Source organism: Sinocyclocheilus rhinocerous, unplaced genomic scaffold, assembly GCF_001515625.1.
Source record: "Sinocyclocheilus rhinocerous isolate Xijiao unplaced genomic scaffold, SAMN03320098_v1.1 scaffold666, whole genome shotgun sequence".
In the NCBI taxonomy this organism is placed as follows: Eukaryota; Metazoa; Chordata; class Actinopteri; order Cypriniformes; family Cyprinidae; genus Sinocyclocheilus; species Sinocyclocheilus rhinocerous.
The window spans coordinates 205,489-227,444 of NW_015661984.1; the positions used below are offsets into that span (position 1 = coordinate 205,489).

Here is a 21,956-nt window from a genome sequence, read left to right on the forward strand (position 1 = left end):
GAAAACTTTAAAAGTACTACAATACCAGGAAGGAAGATCGGGTTGTTGATGTTTGTCTGCCATTCTCGCTCTGTCTGCACAGCGTGCGTGAACGCGCTGATGACGTATCCTGTCTGCGCGAACAGGGTGCGCAGAGGTATGCTAATACACATGTTGACAGGCAGGTAGGAAAGTCAATAAAAACGCTCGGAACGAGCATTTTGATTGGACAAATATTTCTTGGTCCTACGCCTTCCACAGAATATATAAATACAGATAAATACATTTAGACCACTTAAAGGGTTAGTTCACCCAAAAATGAAAATTCATCATTTATTCAACAATTCGTCTCCTACACATCACCCTGTAGCGCCATTTTGGAGAGTATCAGCTGGACGTAAACAGCGTATGCTGTTCTGTGTCAGCTGCATCACACGGATACGCTGTATTCTCATAATTTACATTGCTACACAAAATGCACAAGAACATAATATACAGAATATGTTCAAAATTCATAATATGTTTTAAACTGCAATGATCCTTTCAACAGTTCCTGAGAATCCACATAACACAAGTGAATTGTAAGCCATGCACGTATGACAGTTGATCGGAAGTGATTGTTAATAGTCAAAAGTTTCAATTATTCGTGTTTTTCTTATCTGTTGTTTCACTTCAAAAGATACTTATTCAACCATTAAGGTCAGATGGATTACTGTCACGGTAGCTGTGTGAGAAGCTGTCAATCAAAAACTCAGTAGCCAATGAGAACACACTGCTGCTAGCCCCGCCTCCACGAGAGATTTGTGTCAGAATAGCGAACAAAAACTTCAGAAGCGTAAATGAAAACTTCAGAAGCGTAAACGGAAACTTTAGAAGCGTAAATGAAAACTCTGGAAGCGCATTTGTAAGTACAGATCAGCTAATGAAAGAAGAGAAAACATGCAATGTATTAAAAACACCAGCATAACAAAAATGTTTCTGAAGATAATCACCTATTGCACCTTTAAACTATAAACTATGTTATCAGGTAGAAATTGAGCAAAACATATTTTTTTTAATTCAGTCACACTTTATTTTATGCTCAAGTTCTCACTATTAACTACAACTTTTGTCTCAATAAACTCCTAATTTGCTGCTTATTAATAGTAAGGTATTTATTTATAAGTTTATGTATGAGGTAGGATTAAGGGATCTAAAATTTATAAGTACAAATAAACAGCCAATATGCTAGTAAAATGAATGCAAGTTAATAGTGAGAATTGGTAAAGTTTTAACAAAAAACCTTATGCTTAATCCTTGTCCGGTAAATCGCGAACAACTGGAAAAGTCGTAGAGCCTTTGTATATTGTTGTGGACAACAGGGGGCCTTGATCACGGCTCTATAAGATTGTTTTTGTATTTACACCTCCATCAGTTTATTTGCATCCACTGCTCACGCTAGTAAATTAGCACTCAGCATCTGTTCCTGGAGTGTGCAGACACACAGTTGAACTATGGGAGTTCAACCCAGCTGACGCCCTGTCAGAGTGAATGACTAGTGAGGCCTCAGGATCCTTAAATGATCTTGCGCCCTTTGAAAATCTGTCCACATTAGTGGGCTGGCCTCTGAATTGCATGCTAGTAGTTAAGGCCTCAGGTAGGCTCGGGTCTTGGGTCTTAATGATAGGCGTAGATGAGGTGTGAGAAAGTGGAATTAATGAGACTCTCCGGCGCTAATCATCGCACAATGAAAAGGACAGCAAAAAGAGCTGCTGGAAATCTTTCAGCATAAAAACTCAACATGAATTGCCATTTGCAAATGATTTTACCTGTATAATATGATCCATTTCCAAGTGAAACAGGACGTTCAATGAGAAAAATTTAGCTTTTCTTCACAACATTTCCATAGGCCATCAGACTGTTCGGGTTTTGAAAAATGTCTTATTGAAATGAATCAGGGATGAAGTGTAATACCAATCTGAAGTGTAATACCAATCTGAATCCGCTTTGTAATGATTCGTTGATATTCCACATGACATTTGTACATCCAAAACAAAATCAATTTCAAAGGTTATCATGAAAAATCACTCAAAATCAGCAGGTATCACAACACATTGAGCTGTGTGCACTATCATCTGTCTGTTTGTGTGTCTGTAGGTGGTCTCTGAACGGCACATTGATTAATCTCAGTACCGAATCCCGTCGGCGGCTATCTGGGGGAAATTTGGTCATTAGGAGTCTGGACCGTGCCCAGGATGGAGGAATATACCAGTGCACTGCCTTCAACCCACAGGGAGCAATTCTTAGCAGAAGAGCGAGCCTCCAGTTTGCATGTGAGTCATCGACTGTGCGTTAGCATGCTATATTAGCACTTCAGCCGCTCAATGCAGGGTGACAGGTGTTAGAGTGGATGCTGCCAATATTGGACTAGCTTAAAGAAGAGAGAAAATGACTTATCAACACCTTAACGCAATTAATGCAAATATAGCTCCTACAAGCAAATACAGTGAAAACAAATGGTTGCATTGTTATTTTATAACTATGACTCAAGCACACGTTTAATTTAATTTAGTCTTTCCATTGAAATGTAGAAAATATAAGTGAATTTGATTGATTATTTTATTTTATAATTTTTTTAATGATATAGTTGAACATAATGCAGCATTTACTATCAGCCCACAGCCTTAAAGTTAGATTTTTGGCTCCTCATAGTAAAACGTTTTGGCACCTCTGATATAGACTCTGAAACATCCATTATTAAAGGGATAGTTCACCCAAAAATGAAAATTCTGTCATTAATTACCAGTGTTGGGGAGTAACTAGTTACATGTAACGGCGTTACGTAATTTAATTACAAAATAAATGTAACTGTAATCAGTTACAGTTACTAAGAAAAAATGTGTAATTAAATTACAGTTACTTATGAAAATGTTAACGATTACAAAGGGGATTACATTTTAATATTTACACACATCCACATACAGATTTAATTGATTTCTTTCCCAAATTGCACTGATTACTCTGACATACGGCACAAGAACATAGACAAAATAGCCCATGTGACATCAGCGGTTCAACCGTAATTTTATGAAGCTAAGAGAATACTTTTTGTTGCGCAAAAAAACTAAAATAACAATTCAACAATTCTTCTACCTTTCTGGGCCTTGAATGTGGTAGGACCCTATATTATATTAAATGCGTACAGTATGAACAACTTTTTACAAATCTTTTTGGATTCAAAATATTGAGTTATTAATCAGTTGATTTAATTGCATTTAATTAATGGCAATCATTAAATATGTTAAATTCCATAACATTTATTTAACACATTTAACCAATTTGACTCAAAAGAAACCTGTGCATATGTGTGTATATGTACTATATAGCATATGAAAAAAAAAAAGTGACGTGACATGTGGCCAAGTATGGTTACCCATACTAGGAATTAGTGCTCTGCATTTAACCCATCCTTAGTGCACACACACACAGCAGTGAACACACACACGGAGCAGTGGGCAGCCATTTATGCTGCAGCACCCGGGGAGCATTTGGGGGTTCGGTGCCTTGCTCAAGGGCAACCTCAGTCGTGGTATTGAAGGTGGGAGAGAGCGCTGTACATTCACTCCCCCCACCTACAATCCCTGCCGGTACAAGACTCGAACTCGCAACCTTTGGGTTACGAGTCCAACTCTCTAACCATTAGGCCACGACTTCCCTATATAGTATTATATTAAACTAAAATTCTCACTGTACATTTACCTGCCAATCAGGGGTTTTTTTTTGTTTGTTTGTTTGTTTTTTGGCCCTTCATAGTAAAACATTTGGGCACCTCTGGTATAGACACTAAAAACTAACATTATTAACATATTGAATTGTATATGTGTATGAATGACTTTAAAAATTTACTAATGTTTACAAAGATTCATAAAATATTAAGTCTGTCAGTTGATTTTGTTGCATGTAATTAATGACAATTAAATTATTTAAATTCCATGACATTGATTTAACTCATTTGAAAGAAACATTTACATGACAAAATTATTGTCACTGTACATTTATCTATTATTTTATTTTTTACATTTATTTAAATGTATACGTTTATAAAGTGCATACATAAGTACTTTTATGTTCAGTGCTCTGTCTGTCGGAAAATGCATATTGTATATGTCCATATACATTTCAGCATATATCCAAAAATGTATGTTTAAATGTTATTTGTTTGTTTTGGATCAGACTGATTATACAAACTGTTAGAAGTTTCCTGTGCATGCAATGCATGTTCTTCTGCATTATTTTAAAGGTGGGTCACTGTGTGCAAAAATGTGATTTCTGTGCTACTGACTTTTCGTAATACAACCGCAAAAATAATGTTTTCTGGCATCAGATAGCAAACAGCTAATATTCATTAATGAAAGTAATCAACAATGACTTTTCATTTCATTAATTAATCTGGTCTCTGTGCTGTGCATGGACAACCTCTGCCAGCCACGTAATTTTACAGCAGTCATTTTAATGGATAAAACATCTGAAAAATAGCAGAGGTCACAGTGTGAGCAGTGCAGGAAAAATGCACAATCCAAGCTGCCCAAAACATGAGGATGTGTCATGTTACATTAAGTGCTTTAAACAAACTCTTTAAGCATGTATTTTAATTTGGCTTGCCCTGTCAAGAGCTTTGACAGATGTATGTGCTGTTTAATGCATTTTCAGACCAGCAAATAGCTTACATTTGCATGGTCTTACTATTAAACCATGGTTTTACTGTTAAAATTGGTTTTACTATTAAAACAACTGTGGTTTTACAAATGGTAATCAATATACACCAAAAAAAACATGGTTACGAAACTTTTACTATAATAAAATCATGGTTAATTTTTGTAAGCATTGTTTTCCCCCCATTGTGCTACCTGCAGCACGTTTCTGTATTTGGTTGTGTTGTAAGTATTTGCAGCACGTGTGGGGTCAAACTGATGAAGATGTTTTCTTAATTTTCTGGTGCTTTTTCTATTTGTATGTGTTTTCTTAAGTTGTAGCGCATTGAGCTCTCTCGGCAACCATATTCTGGTCCCCACAGACTTCCATAGTCATTTTTTTCATATTACACTAATATGTGTAAAACACATACTGTTGTTTTAACTTAAAATTCTCAATATCTCAATATTTAGAATTTTTTTTTTTTTCACCCTCAGATTCCAGATTTTCAAATAGCTGTATCTCGGCCAAATATTGTCCTATTGCACTAACAAACCATACATCAATGAAAAGCTTATTTGTTCAGCTTTAAGATGATGTATAAATCTCAATTTCTAAAAAAAAATGACTGGTTTTGTGGTCCAGGGTCACATATTATGTTCACCAAGGAGAAAACTGGTACAGGTTTGGAAGAACTTGAGTGAGTAAATGATGACTGTATGACATCACAATAGCCAGAATTCTAAGCTATAAATAGAACAGATGTACCACAGAGGCTCATAACTGCAATAATTAAGACAGGATTTCAGTATTCACTGACTGACTCCTTTTTTTAAAAAAAAACACACAGTTTTGACTGTTTCAGCAGCTCAGATGATTAGAGTCCAGTTAAAAATGCATTACGGTGACCCTTTTGATGGGGCTTTCCACATGCATTACTTTTTTGATTGCCACCGCAACTAAATTTTGCCTCACTTTCGTGACTTTGATGTTGAAATGATGATGGATGAACATGTGATTAATGTAGAGCTCGTTGGAGAGCATGGCCGGTTGACTCGACAAATAAGCTTTCCATGTTGCTATGTCCGTGACCTCAATGGTTTCGGCACCGATACGTATGTAATGTGGTGTCGAGAAAATCTCAACCAACTTTTTCAGTATCCTCTGAGACCTGGTGCTCAACACAATCCATTGCTCCCCATGTTGGCCTGGAATTCAGATGTATAGTCCTTCACTTTGCATGCGTCGAGTGACCCCTTGGAGCTTGCATTTTATCGTTTGTATACTGATGATAAGCCACCAGCTACATGTTGGAGTCAATTAAGGAGAATACAGTGGCTCTGTTATGTTATGGGAGCTATTTTGCTGGCATGCTTTTGGTTCATTTTGTTTCCTTAGAGGGAAGCATCACTGCAAGTCAAAAAAGTTGTTCAGAGTTCACCTTTATCAGATGATGAACAACTTCTATCCTGATGGCAATGGACTCTTCCGGGTAGACAGTGACCCAACCATAGAGGTCATTGAATGGTTTGATGAGTATGGTCACCATATCTCAACCCATTTGAACACCTATTTTGAACCAATGGACCAAAATGGATGAAGCACTCTCTGCCACCATCATCAAAACAGTATAACACTGACAATAAAGAAATGGCAAGAACATTTTGCTATGAATAGATAAATGAGTTTGTGTGAGTGTGTGTGTGTGTGTGTGTGTGTGTGTTGTTGTTGTTGTTGTTGTTGTTGTTTTCTTGTGTGGAATAAATTTGGCAATAAAATATAGAAAAACATTTATTTTATCCAAAAATCCAAGGAAGTAATTGTCAGATTACTTGATTAACAAAATGATCATTAGCTGTAAATGCATAACATGTATAAAATAATAACAATAAAATGTCAAGAACATGTTACTATGATCAGAGGAGTGAGTTCTTTTGACGTACTTATAATTGGCATTTTTTACAGTGTAACAATGTACAGTTTAGCCTACATACAATCACTAGATTTATTTTCTTGTTTGGAATTGATTGATTGATTGATTGATTGATTGCAATAAAATACAGAAAAAATGCAGCATACATAACATGCATAATATAATAAAAACAAAATGTCAAGAATATGTTACTATGATCAGAGGAGTGAGTTCTTTTGACTTATGTAATAATTGGCATTTTTACAGTGTAACCATGTAAAGTATAGCCTACATATAATCACTAGATTTTTTTTGTCTGTGAAATTAAAAACTCACACCATTGGTTGAGCCAATGTCACTACTATGTTGGGATGCTCACACAAACTACAGAGCTGCAGTCTTACAAATGGTTTACTTATAGTTGACCTTGACCTTGATCCATTTGACATCTACACACTGATGTTCTTTTCGACCACCAAAATAATGACACAGAAGCAATGCAATGAAAGAAAAGTTTTATTCAACAAACCTGAAATCAAAAAGAAATGCACCTATTCTCAACAAAGATTGCAGAACAACTGATGAATAATTACTTATGTTAGTCCATATCACAATCTGAATTTGATTAGCTGTGCAGCCCTACTTCCTGATTGTTTAATTCAAATTGGCCAAATTCCGTGACATTCATCCGCATTATACAGTGAATTGTGGTTTTATGCCTGGACTCTGTGGTTCCTTCCATGTTGTCCGCATCGCAGAAATCATAGGGCTCTAGATATATGGACAGTGTAGCCGGGAAACGAGTTTTAACTGCAAAATGGAGTACAACTACCAAGTGAAATAGCGGCGTGCCATGGAAGCGGTTGTGTCTCACGCACATTCTAAACCACGTGGTACAGCTGAGCATACATAAAAAATTACCAGAAATAGTCATATCACAAAGTCATATTTTACTGCAACACATTCTCACTCCCAACTCATCACATATTGACGCTTGGTCAGGAGCCCTTGGCATCGCTTTCAAGGTACCCCTTTAGCGTAATTTTTGAATGCACAGGGTACCCTTTTAGCATCAATTTTCGACATGCAGGGTCCTCCATTGTTTTCAGTTGTTTACCTTAATTCAATGGTTTGCATGCATTTGTAAAATTAGAAATAATTTTATATAAATTTATACTTTCATTGGAGCACCTAAACCCACCCACTTCTGAACAATATAAAACACATAACAGGCAAATATAAGAACAGTCACAGGTATTTATTGCAAAATCTGACCCAAAAAAAGCAGTATAAATGTATTACAAACAAGTTGTGTTGCATTCTGAAGCCATGCGATATCTTTTTGCGTAGAAGAGAGTAAAACATAAGGTTTTAATCGCTGAAAATGATCCCGCTCCGTTAATGTGCTCAGATCTCATTCAAAAAGATACTACCATAGCATGACGCAATTGGTCACGAGACACACAAGAGCCAATGGCATTTCACAGCCAAGGCTGACATAATCGCGTCTATTCCTCTCACAAATCAATCGTTTTGCCTCGGAAGACTTGGAATGTTAATATTTTTTTTAATAAATGATTACTGTAGTTGTATCTGCCTGTTATATCCTGTGTTTTTTACACTACCATTGAGAAATTTTAACCAAAGTATGTTATAGACTTTTCATTAAGACCCTAAAGAATCATATCAACTTGTGGAAAATGGGCATCCGATGACCCCTTTAAAAGTTACCCAAGCCAACTTGTTTTACATGACATGACGTACCCACCTGAGAGTGACAGAACTTGAGCTGGACACAAGGTCACGGTTCATTTTAGGATTGTAAATGCTTTTGAAGAAGAGGCTCCCCTGTCACTACTAGCATAGCACCATCTACAGGTGTGGTGTTGAACACCAGAGAAAGCTTTGTCATTGAATGGGCATTAGAAAGGACATGAGTGTGTGGAGGTGAAATGGACATCAAGTTTTTGACGTCAGTTTGATTTTGGGACACGTTTCAAAAGGAAATATAGCGAATTGATGCTGTCTGAGGCCCCAGTTAAGATGCTGCTTAAACTTAACCAGGCTGACAAAGAATTCATATTATGTAATAAATATCAATAAAACACACAAATCATTGATGTAATGTTAATATGACATCAATTTGACGTCTAAACCGCAACATTGATTTGATGTAAACTGAATGTCAAACACTTTGGCCTGCATATACATTAAACCAATTTCAGTGTGAGTATTAACTTCATATTTTCACCCAATTACCACAGCAAATTGCTGTCCAAACTGACCTTAAAATTATGTTATAAAGCATCTTGATCAAGTCTTGAGTAACTTTTGATGTCAAATTGATATCAATTGATACCAAGGTGCCTGCTGGGACAGCAACTGTATTTCATGCTCATGTCTAGCATTGCTGTATCTTCTGAATGTTTTTTTTTTTCATGCCTTTCAGACTTGAATTTAAAAACTCAAACGAGAAGTGCTGTCTCTGTGCGAGAAGGCCAGGGGGTCGTTTTACTTTGTGGTACACCATCATATGCAGGAGGTAAGGCATTTATAGTGTTACTTTTTTTGGTTTATAGTCTAGTCTAGCATAAATATGCTGTACATTTGTGAAATACAGAGTTCTGACTTTTATCAGTGTGCTCCATGAGATTTTATATGTTTTAACATGCTTTGTCTAAAATCATTTTTAGAGACCATAGGATTCAAACACTTTTTAATAAATGAATTTTTATTTTATTTGTTGCACCTTGTGGCCTCTAAAAATGTTTACAAATTTGAAGGACTTAATGGCTTTCAAGTAAGTGTGCGAGTTCATTCATTTGATCTTTGAATCTACGCCTGACACCTATGTCAGAGTATTTTTTTATTTTTGTTTTTAATATTGTTTGGCTTGACATTCTTTTTAGTGTTTTATAAAGATGCATTTATCACCGCTTAGGATTCTAATTACCGTATGATAATTTTAGATACACCTGGGTCAGATTTCAGAAGTGCTATTGGAAAAGAAAAATGTTATGTGCCCTAATGATTATACCAGTTTTTTTTATTTAAGTTCCCAAGAGTGTTTGGCTAGCCTAGTTGATTTGTTTTGAATTATATATGTTTTGTTCCCCATCTCCTTTCCAGATCTCTCATTTGCATGGGTCTTTAATGAGTACCCTTACTTTGTTCAGCAAGACAATCGTCGCTTTGTCTCTCAGGAGACGGGAAACCTTTACATCGCCAAAGTCGAGCCCTCAGATGTGGGTAACTACACGTGCGTGGTGGTAAACCGCATCACTAAAGGCAAAGTCCTCAGCTCCCCAACCCCTCTGGTATTACGAACCGATGGTAAATATCTTCTTCTTTTTCAGTGGGCAATTTAGTAGGCAGAAGCTGAATCATAGCATAGCACTAAAGGGTTTGATTGATCTGCTGATGCAGTTAAGCATCAGGTTTGTTTGAATTGTGTTAGTGCACTTGCTGTAGGAGGTCCCACCAGCTCCATCTTCCACCACGTACATATAAAATTAAATAAATAAAGAGCTTTAATGTAGTGTATCCAGTAAAATAATAAAATTAAAACTTCATTACTGTAACACACAACTATGCCCAAGTAATATTAAATATTAAAAACTTTAAGTGCTCAAATTAAATAGTTAGCATGTTCTTATACAACATTAGATAAATTATGAGTCTAGCTGGGCTAACAGCAAATTATATATATAACTAGGACTAAGGTTCAGTTTCCAAGGTGGAATAAACAAATATATGTTGTTGTTGTGTTTGTTTGTTTTTTTCTTTTTAATAGATGAATTAGCAGGATCTTAAATTAGTTCCATATTAGATTTCACTAATTTGATTAACTTAACCCTCTAAATAGACCTTTACAATATTACCACCATTGTCTATTTTTTTTTTTTACTTGCTAAAAGACTGACATTGTGTATGTGTGTGTATTAGCAGAATTTTAAATTAGTGCCATATTAGATTTCACTAATTTGATTAACTTAATTAACCCTACCCTCTGAGTTCACCATACAACAATATTACCACATATAATTAAGAAGATACATTCACATGTGATATGATTTTAAAAGCATTACAACTAAACTTGAAACAAAATATTAGGCAATCAAGCATTTTTGGCTGGTAGTAATGTTTGACATATTGTTGGGGTAACAATAATAGTAATAAAAGGATACTATTACTACTAATAATATAAAATGTGCTAAGGTCTGATAAGTAACTACTGTAACTATCAAGACCATTGCTAAATTAACTAAGACAAAAACGAAATGTAAAGTATATTTGAGAATAGTATTAAAAACAGAAATGCAAGTATAATAATCTTGGTTGACACTTGGTTTCAATGGTTTACTAAATGTATTGAATAATGCAGATGTATAGTTGATTTATATCTCTTTCTTTGTATTTGGACTTTAAATGTAACACTAATTTATTTTGCTTAGGATTTGAAAGCAACACCGAAAACACTTTCTCTGGTGTCGACTTGACAGCATGTTGACACCATGCAAACACTTTTTTTAACGTAACAAGACAGTGTAAATTAGTTTTAGACAGTGTTTTTTAGAAGTCAGAGCTTCGTAGACAACCCTGCTTACTCTCAAGAAACGCTTTCACAGTCCTAAATATACTTTGCCATAAAGTAAACACAAACAATGGCTGGATAAAATATTTACCGACACTGTAAAAGCTGCAGCAAACACCACACCTCTCCACGTTGTGTCAGACTCCAGATGATGGTATGAATAATTAGTTGCCTTTGTTTTAGCTGCTTGTTCTCAGGGAAAAAAAACTGTTCACCTACTAACACTCTTTGGTATCTATCGTATAATGCATTTTCTACTATTATACATAATCAGTGAATGAATTATGAATGAAAAAAGTAAAGCAGTTTTTTTTTTACTTTATAGGCATAATGGGTGAATATGAGCCGAAAATAGAGGTTCATTTCTCTGATATGGTTCCAGCTGCAAAGGGATCAGTTGTGACACTGGAGTGTTTTGCTTTGGGGAAGTAAGTGTGATTCCTCACCCTTTTGTAGTTACTGATGCCGCTTCCTTCCTTTACGGCTACCCTGACTTTTAATGGTACTCTGTCACTGAGCTTAATGTGTTTTTCAACTTGGCCCTTTTCCACCACTTCTCGCCACCTTTTAAACATGCTTGTCAAAATCTGTTTGGGAAATACCGTATAACAGTCTATTTTTGCCTTGAGGCAATTTTTCTCTCTCAATTGATCCCATTAGTGGATGAGCCATATACGTATTCCTTGCAAAAAGAAATGAGATGGTGTCTTATAAGGAAATGTAACTCATTTAGTATGTTAGAGCTGAGATATGAGGAACGACAGTGATCTACAATATAATGATATTATACAAAATTTCTGTTCTTCATCTTCATCTTTTCTGTCTCTCTCTCTCTCTCTCTCTCTCTCTCTCTCTCTCTCTGTGTTCTTGCTTTCTTTTTTCTCTCTATGTATGTAGCTTTTTCATTTTTCTCTTTTGCAAGATTACTCACCATAGTTTTTCATACATTCAGCCCAGTTCCAGAGATAACGTGGAGGAGAGCGAATGGAGTGCCGTTTCCCAGCAAGGTGAAGATGAAGAACTCAAATGTAGTTCTGGAGATTCCCAGTTTCCAGCAGGAGGATGCCGGAGGCTATGAATGTGTGGCTGAGAACAAGATGGGAAAGAACACAGTGCAAGGACGACTGTCTTTCCATGGTATGATTATTTCACTCTTAGTACTTTTATATTCAGTGCACATGGTATGATTAATTTTTGCCATAAAAATGGCCCGGATTTTGCAAAATGTCACAGCAGTTTCTTGCAATAAATCACTGTATTCAGAGTTTTACAATGAAATCCATGCAGACTAGGTAGTTTTCCACTGCATTGTGATTTACCTAATCACATAAATGGTTTAATCTTCCTTTGACATTGTACAAATACTACTGTAAAAATTGCTCTGAAAGTGTGGTAATGAGTTGCCAGGAACATTCTGTAACTGAAAAAAATTGTACATTGTGTAAGTGGCGCTGTTGTACACATGTAGATACACATGATTGTTTTATTCATTGTTTGATTTTATTTTGTTCGCATTTGTGTCATTATTCCAAAGTACTGTTACACAATGACTGGATATTAGTAGGATTTGCTGAAGCCGGTCGTCTTTGCCATATCGTTTTCTCTGTCATTGAAATTAATGCTTGCTAATAATTTAAAATGCACTTAATTGATATTATTGTTGTCATAACGATTCAAATTCTTGCCAGCGTTTACCATGAGGAACCCTGCCAGTTCAGTCATTTCTCAATTGCAGTGAATTGCTTTCCGATTACTTTCTGCCCTGTCTGGACTTTCTTATAGTTTCTATCACCGCATAGTAAAGACCAAAATAAACGGAGCTCACATAATGGATTTGGCAGCGTGATGTTGCATCATGCCAAGACTCAGCAGTGCTAAATGCTAATTTGAGACACTTTCGTTGATCCAGAAAGGTGTCAAATGGCAGAAGTTACAGTTTTATAGAGCCAAATCATAGATGATAGATAGACAGACAGACAGACAGACAGATAGATTTGCTTTATGATGGATAAATAGATGGATGGATGGATGGATGGATGGATGAATGGATGGATGGATATTTGCTTTATGATGGATAGATGGATGGATAGATATTTGCATTATAATGGATAGATATTTGCTTTATAATAGATGGATAGATATTTGCTTTATAATGGATAGATGGATAGATATTTGCTTTATGATGTATGGATAGATATTTGCTTTATAAAATTGATAGATAGATATTTGCTTTATGATGGATGGATGGATGGATGGATGGATGGATATTTGCTTTATGATGGATGGATGGATGGATTAATGGATGGATGGATGGATGGATAGATATTTGCTTTATATTAAATAGATAGATATTTGATTTATGATGGATGATAGATATTTGCTTTAGGATGGATAGATAGATAGATAGATAGATAGATAGATAGATAGATATTTGCTTTATGATGGATGGATGGATAGATATTTGCTTTATAGTGGATGGATGGATGGATGAATAGATATTTGCTTTAAAGGTGACATGACTTGACTTGACTTGACTTGACTTGACTTGACTTGACTTGACTTGACTTGACTTGTGGATGGATGGATGGATATTTGCTTTATGATGGATGGATGGATGGATTAATGGATGGATGGATGGATGGATAGATATTTGCTTTATATTAAATAGATAGATATTTGCTTTATGATGGATGATAGATATTTGCTTTAGGATGGATAGATAGATAGATAGATAGATAGATAGATAGATAGATAGATAGATAGATATTTGCTTTATGATGGATGGATGGATAGATATTTGCTTTATAGTGGATGGATGGATGGATGAATAGATATTTGCTTTAAAGGTGACATGACTTGACTTGACTTGACTTGACTTGACTTGACTTGATGGATGGATGGATTATTTGCTTTATAATGGATAGATAGATATTTGCTTTTGGATGGATGGATGGATGGATGGATGGATGGATATGTGCTTTATGATGGATGGATGGATTAATGGATGGATGGATGGATGGATAGATATTTGCTTTATAGTGGATGGATGGATGGATGAATAGATATTTGCTTTATAATAAATAGATAGATACTTGCTTTATGATGGATGGATAGATATTTGCTTTATGATGGATGGATGGCACTTGATTGCACAGATGCTATTTAAACTGAACTGAGCTGGATGATGACATCCCTGAATTCAATGATGAACTGCCTTTAACTGAAAATTGAGTGTTTACTATTATCATTTTGCATTATTGACACACTCTTTTCCTATTTAATACTGCAAAGTTGCTTTGACACAATCTGTATTGTTAAAAGCACTATATAAATAAAGGTGACTTGACTTGACTTGACTTGACTTGATGGATGGATGGATTATTTGCTTTATAATGGATAGATAGATATTTGCTTTAGGATGGATGGATGGATGGATGGATGGATGGATAGATAGATAGATAGATAGATAGAAAAATGGATGGATGGATGGATGGATGGATGGATGGATGGATGGATGGATGGATGGATGGATGGATGGATGGATGGATGGATGGATGGATGGATGGATGGATGGATGGATGGATGGATGGATGGATGGATGGATGGATGGATGGATGGATGGATGGATGGATGGATGGATGGATGGATGGATGGATGGATGGATGGATGGATGGATGGATGGATGGATGGATGGATAGATAGATAGATAGATAGAATCATTATTTCACCTCTGGTGTGTTATTCATTATCATTGTATTTTAGTTAATAATGCTGCTCATTATAGCAATTCAGACGCTGCAATTAGGTCAGCTCTTATTATCTTTGCCATTTCACTCTCCAATTTATTAATTATTTTGCCTTATAAGATAAAGCTTCTGTTCCAAATCTGACACCAAAGTCTGGCTCAAAGGGATATCGCTTAAATATGGACAAATTGCAGGTCTATCTGGAACTTAAGCACTTGTGAGCCCATTTTTGGAGGTGAGACATGACTCTTAGGACTATTAGGCACTAGAAGCAAGCATGTGAGAATCATTCCCTCTTTGGCTCTGTAATTTTCCATCGACACAATAACAAGAAGAACAGGCCTCAACCAAATGATGTGGAGATCACTGACTATGTGCAGAATTACCAGCCATAGCGTGCTTAGAAATTATTGAATAGCAAGATAAAAATAGCACATGTTTCTCATGATAATTGATAGCAGAACAGCTACTTAATATCTTTCACATGAGTTGTTATTGATTCAAATTAATGGATATATAATACAAATAAGAAAACTACTTGCAAGGAACCCATTAGTGAAATACAATGCAAACAAAACTGTAGTGCAAATCAGCACAGCGCTATTGCATTAGACAGCTGGGATTTCAAAGGTGCTCCTTCCATTCACATTTGTGTACCCACCACCACTTCTAAGTTCCCAGATGAAATGCTGTTATTGTGAATGCGAGTTCGTTCGTTCCCAAGGTTTGTGTATGATTAATTGAGAAGGTTAGAGGGGCAGGTGCAACTCTAACCTTCTTCTGAAAAGACCCGGCCTCCACAAACAATAAAAAAACATGAAAGCTTTTCTTCCCAGCGCTGTCAGAGAGCAAGCGTCCTTGTATAATGCAGTATGCCAAGCTCTTTGAAAAAGGCCAGAGCGTAGAAAAGAAGAACTGATAGCAGTTGCCAGGTTGGTCAGCTCTTGTGTTTCATAGATGTTTGGGTTTAATTAATTCCTGGGAAACCAGAGCTGATCAGTTTTCTTGATGAGTCAATCAGTACGTGACTCCGATCGATCAGTTAAGTGCTTAGTTGCCACAAAACCTGCAAGCTCCATTAGCGGGAATGGTGATTGATGATTCATCTATAGGCATGCTTGCACAGATCTTGTGTGATTGGTGGAAATCAACAATGCAGAACATGAGGAGAGAGAGTCACATTATAGAACCGTGCTTGATGGTTCAATCGTGAATCTAGCCAGGATCGGGGACATGAATGGAAACCTGTCACCTTTTCAATCGGCAGGAAGACGGATAGATCAAGTGCTTATTGACATTTTGTGCTTCCAATTAATCGGATAAAAGAGTGGCCGTGTTTCAGCAAAGCCAAACCCTAAAATCATTGTACAGTTGGAGGTTTTTTGTAACTGCTAGCATGTTACTAGAGCACAAGCCCAAGTCTCTGATTTTCTAGTCCCTATATATGGCCCTCAACTGTAAGTCTTCATCGTAAGAAAATAATTAATTTAGAAATACAATAAGTATAGAAATAACTAAGCAATCATTGTTAACAGTGCTTGCCTTAATTATGTTTTCATTAAGATTGGAAGACGTGGCACTATTTTTATTTATGCATTTAACAGAGGCTTTTATCCAAAGCGAGTTACAAAAGAGGAACAAAGCAATTTGTCAAAGAGCCAACAATAATCGTAATACACAATGCTGTGTTTATTAGACAAAAAGGAGGCAAGCTTGAAAAGAGGAGAAATGCATAGAAAAATTTTCATTTTAAGATAACAATATAAATAGCTAAAGCAGTCGTAGAATAGCTTTGTTTTTTGTTGTTTTCTTTTTCATAACTAATGTTTTCTTAAGACATTAACTAACATGTAGAACTTAAAAATATCCAGTGTCAACCTATCAGTCAAGAATGTGATGATTACACACTACAGTTTAAAAGTTTTTATTTTTACTTTATTCAGCAAGGACACATTAAACCGATGAAAGTGACAGGCATTTATAATATCACAAATTATTTCTAATAATATTATAATATTATATATTTCTAATGCTGTTCTTTTGAACTTTCCACAAAAACATTAAACAGTCCAACTGTTTTCAACATTGATAATAATAATAAATGTTTCTTGAGCAGCAAATCATCATATTATACTGATTTCTGAAGGATCATGTGACACTGAAGACTGGAGTAATGATGCTGAAAATTCAGCTTTGCATCACAGGAATAAATTACATTTTAAAATATATTCAAATAGAAAATAGTTATTTTAAATTGTAATAATATTTCACTATATTACGGTTTTTACTGTATTTATGATCAAATAAATGCAGCCTTGGTGAGCATAAAATGTGAAAAATACTGAGATGAGAAACTGTGGGCGTTCTGTTGACAACATGATCACAACTGAGAACAAAGACCATAAAAAAAGATCTTCACAAAGACCAGAAAAACATCTTTGTGATTCAAAAACTTACAAATAATACATAAAGAAGGACTAATGAATTAATTCATAAAAATGATTGACTTTTGTCTCTTCAGCAAAGCCTCAGTGGGTTCAGACGATGCGAGACAATGCGTTGTCAATCGAAGAGAGATTGTTCTGGGAGTGTAAGGCCAATGGGAAGCCCAAGCCTTCATACAGCTGGCTGAAGAATGGAGAACTCCTGGCAGCAGAGGTAAAATTCAAGCAATGGTGTAGTCGTAAAAAGACTGGGATGGCAGTGCAAAGATGCTTGGGTCAAACCTCAGCAGGGGAGCTCTGTTAAATGTATATGACAAAGTTGTATTGATTATATAATGCCTAAAACTCTGCCGCTGTTGTTTGAGTTGAATGCACAGCTATTTTAAAATTCTCTTCATTGCTGTTCCTCTGTTTCACAGGACAGGATCCAGATAGAGAACGGAGCCCTGACAATCAGCTCCGTAAACCTCTCAGATGCTGGCATGTATCAGTGTGTCGCTGAGAACAAACACGGAATCATTTATTTTGGTGCCGAATTGGTGGTGTTAGGTAAGAGAACCTGTACCCTTCTCATTGCCAGTTATCTTGTGCCTTTGTTCACTCTGCAGCACAATTCCAGCAAACACAAAACATTTCTACAACATTTCATTAAACTGCTTTTTGGTTGCCGTTTTGCATGTGCAGTATAACATTTCAAATCTTTCTAGAAACTAAAATCACAAGCTATTTTATTGTTTTTTGTTGTTTTGACTGCCATTCAGTTGCCTGCAATAAATTTGATTAAAATAAATATGAGAAATAAATATTTTTTATTCATACTGGTGTTTCAACAATGAAAGAGACTGTTTGAATGGCTGTATAAGCATTACATTACATTTATTATACATTTTTCATTTACAAAATATGATATTATTATTATTAATAATAATAACATAAATAAGGAAGACGTTTCAGGTCAATCAAAGTACAAAGTCTCATTTGTCATAATTTATTACGAGTATCATTCCATTTATGTACTTATTTATGTATTTGTGCAATATACACCAAGCATTAGTGCAATTATATTTATTGTTTGTGTTTGTATTTATGATAGTATTTTGTGTTGGAAGAGCATACAAAATCTCGTTGTATTTTAAATGCAATGACAATAATTCAATTCAATAATATTAAAAAATGATACCAGCTTCTAAAAAGTAATGTAAATAACATCATAATAATGTTTAAGTGTTGGTTTCCTATGAGTAGATAAAGTGAATTAAGACTGGCATATGTGATGCTATATGAATATTTTTATTTTAATGTAGGTGAAGCAGTTGTAGAAATATCAATAAATATTAAAATATATACTAGAGTAGAGTGAATTAAGACCAGCAGATCTAATGCTATTATGATGCATTTATATATTATTCTAAATATTTTTATGTATTTTTATGTATATTTATTTTAATGTAGGTAAAGCAGTTGGAGAAATATTAAAAATATTAACATTTGGAAAAATATTGAAATAACACAGTTTTTATTTTATTTCATCATGAAACTCCCAGTAATAAATTGTGATTTTTTTTTTCATACTATTGTTGTTTACCGTACTATTGTAATTGAAACGTCTCGGTTACGTATGGTAACCCTCGTTCCCTGAAGGAGGGAACGGAGACGTCACGTCGGATGACCGATGAATTGGGATCTCGCTTAGAGAGACCAATCTACTTCGAGTGTAAGAGGCTGGGCGCTGAGAACCAGCGCGGACCACCCCGAGAACCAATCGTGCAACCTTGAGGGCTCGGGACACGGTGGAAGTCTCCACTCGAGCCCTACCCCTACGGCGGCCCGGGAAAGCATAGCCATTATTTCTGGATCCGATTCAGGCATTGCTACAGTCCCGGAGGAGAGCAGCGCAGCCGAATCTTCCTCTCCAGAAAGCTCTGGCTCACCCTCCGATGCAGCAATCGACATCTGGAGGAGCACCAAAGGATACAGCTGGTGCGCTCCTTGTAGAGGGCCCAGCACGTTCCATTGGCAGCTCAACTGGCTGCGGAGTGCCTCAGACCGCCCGCGCTACTGCCTGAAGTAGCCCCCCCTGGCTGCCGCCAAGAGGAGAACTAGATCAAGGCAGAGGCAACGGAACTCCGCCCCTTGAGGAAACGGAGCTTGGCCCGCGACTCCGAGATGATCATCTTCCTGCAATGAGAAGATGACTCATCCACAAACGCCACCTCAGCGTGCTACATGCCCAGGCACGTGAGGCAGCGATCGTGACCATCACCCGGCGCCAGGTAACGACCGCATCCAGAAACGCTCGGGTGATACGTTGTCTATAGCAAGACCCACATCGTCTTTACAAAGACGTAACGTCAAGTTTGCCACGCAACGTCGTCTTTAGAAAGACGCACCCGAAATTGCTCTTTTAGGGGAAAAAGCTCTTTTAGTGTGCTGAGGCGCACAGGGGAGATGATCATCTGCGACACAAACAGGGGGTAGTGCAGCCTGATGTGTGCAACCCACTTGACACGGGAAACCACCACCGCTGCAGCGCCGTACCGCCAACACGAAGAGCTCTCCAAGAGCGCGCTGAACTCGTTCAGTCTTCTTCTCTCAGTAGAGTAGTCAGGAGCAGAACGATGTGATCGCTCGGCTCCGAAGCGAAAAGCTGAATATGCGCTGCATCTGCTGCCTACTTATACTCACGCTGTGATCAGCGGCAGCTGGATGCAATAATCGCATGCCAATGTGCATTGGCTCGTTTAGTTTACACTCGAAGTAGATTGGTCTCTCTAAGCGAGATCCCAATTCGTCGGTCATCCGACGTGACGTCGAGAGTGACCGACTGAAAGGGAACACACATTTCTCATTTGCGGGAAAATAAATGTAAACAAAGCAACACTTAATTTGCAAGCTTTTAACAAGTAACATTGAGAACTCTTATAATAGCATTTAGGTGTCAGTTACCTATTTAAGACTAGAGTAGACAGGGTAAACTAAGACTAGAGCACCTTTTTCCTTTTTTACATACTTTTACAATGTGATTGAGTTTTTTTTTCTTCTTCTTTTTAAATAAAAATGATGGTGAGTAGACTTTGAGTCAGTACTTTTAAATGTAGCTCTAAGTCACTGGTTCAATTGGCACTACAAAGAAGTGACTAGTGCAGTTTGCAAATAAAAGGTTCAGACTGCAGTGTGACTGATTATGAATATCAGAACACAGCTCTTACCCACTGGCGTGCGCTGAGGTTTTTACAGGCAAATAAACTCTTGAAATGGGCTCACACACCAAGGAGCTGCCCTCTTTTCAACATTTCCCATAAGAACATTGATTTTGCAACATTTAGAGTGGGGTGGCGTGGCACTGTAACTTTCAGTAATGTTAATCCACTATTGATTGGCTGGTGGGAGATGAGGAACTGTGGCCGCTGTGTTGACAACATGACAAAGCCACAACTGAGGGGTTCACTGGTGGAAAAAACTTTGAGTAGACAGTGACAAAGACCAGAGAAAGATCTTTGTCATCAGTTCATACAGAGATGGAGAGAGAGAGAGAGAGAGAGAGAAAAAGAGAGAAATGGTGGAAAGTGGGTAGAGGTCATTAAGGACACCTCTGCTTTCTGACTGTAGCCAATTTCTTCACTGGTCTTGTCTAATGATGTTTGTGTAGGAGCCAGCAACCTTCCATGGGCTAATTAGGTAATAGAGATGCTATTTAACAATGCTTTAGGCCACAGCGTGTTCAGTATGACAGTGCATAAGCAGCTTTCCCATTCACAGCATTGGATAAACGCTGCTTCTCGGCAGAGGAGACACATTAGACCCAATTAGTGCTGGTCTTTTAGCATTGCATCATCTCTATCGGAAAATGTCTTTCATATAAGGGCTGCTTTAAAAGCTGGACAACTTATATAAACACTTGTGTCATCTGACTGTGTAATATCAGTCATCCTTAAACATGTTTAAGGTTTTATACTATATATTTTTAAAGGGATAGCTTATTCAAAAATGACTTGCATGTTGTTGTTGTTGTTTTTTTATAGAGAAAAAGAAAAACTTTTTATAGAAGGACAGAAAAAATAAAATAAAATAATTTCAAAAGTTTGGGGTCTGTAAGATTTTTTTTTTTTTTTTGGTTTAGAAAGAAATCACTTATACTTACCAAGGCTAAATTTATTTGACCAAACCAGTGTTATTTCAGTAGCATTGAGGTAATATTTTAGTTTTTGTTAATATTTTGACTTTAATATTTGACTTTTGATTTTTGTATTTTCTGCTTTTGTGTTAATTTTAGTATTAGTTTTTGTTGTTTTTAAGTATGTCTATGTAGTTCCTCTTCAGGAACTCGAGCTGCGTCGAAAACACTAGGGGAACGCCTTCTGCGACCCACGCTCTGAATCACATGTGAAATCAGTCCAATAGCTGAACGGGACGTCACGGCGGGTGACGTCATGACCAGGAAGCTATAAAAGCACGTGCGGCGGAGCCCGCGTCAGCTTTCTGTCATTCAGCGAAGCGCTCTGTGTGTGTCAGTCATATTTACGGTCCTGACTATTTCAATATAGGACTAGCCAGGGCAGGCCCTTCTGGGGCAGAGAGGGTCACACCGCATTACACGGTGCCCATCTCCC

The 21,956-nt window shown here is 36.7% G+C and overlaps 1 protein-coding gene across 1 annotated transcript in view; it reads left to right on the plus strand.

Moving 5' to 3' along the window:
• The window catches only part of LOC107727029 (contactin-3-like), an 82,801-nt gene that overhangs the window by 32,821 nt on the left and 28,024 nt on the right, over positions 1-21,956 (plus strand). Inside the window, exons 4-10 of the mRNA XM_016536781.1 lie at positions 2,116-2,291; positions 9,012-9,104; positions 9,692-9,895; positions 11,482-11,584; positions 12,109-12,293; positions 17,424-17,560; positions 17,766-17,895. Coding sequence (XP_016392267.1) covers positions 2,116-2,291; positions 9,012-9,104; positions 9,692-9,895; positions 11,482-11,584; positions 12,109-12,293; positions 17,424-17,560; positions 17,766-17,895 — 1,028 coding nt within the window. The remainder of the gene's footprint in view (positions 1-2,115; positions 2,292-9,011; positions 9,105-9,691; positions 9,896-11,481; positions 11,585-12,108; positions 12,294-17,423; positions 17,561-17,765; positions 17,896-21,956) is intronic.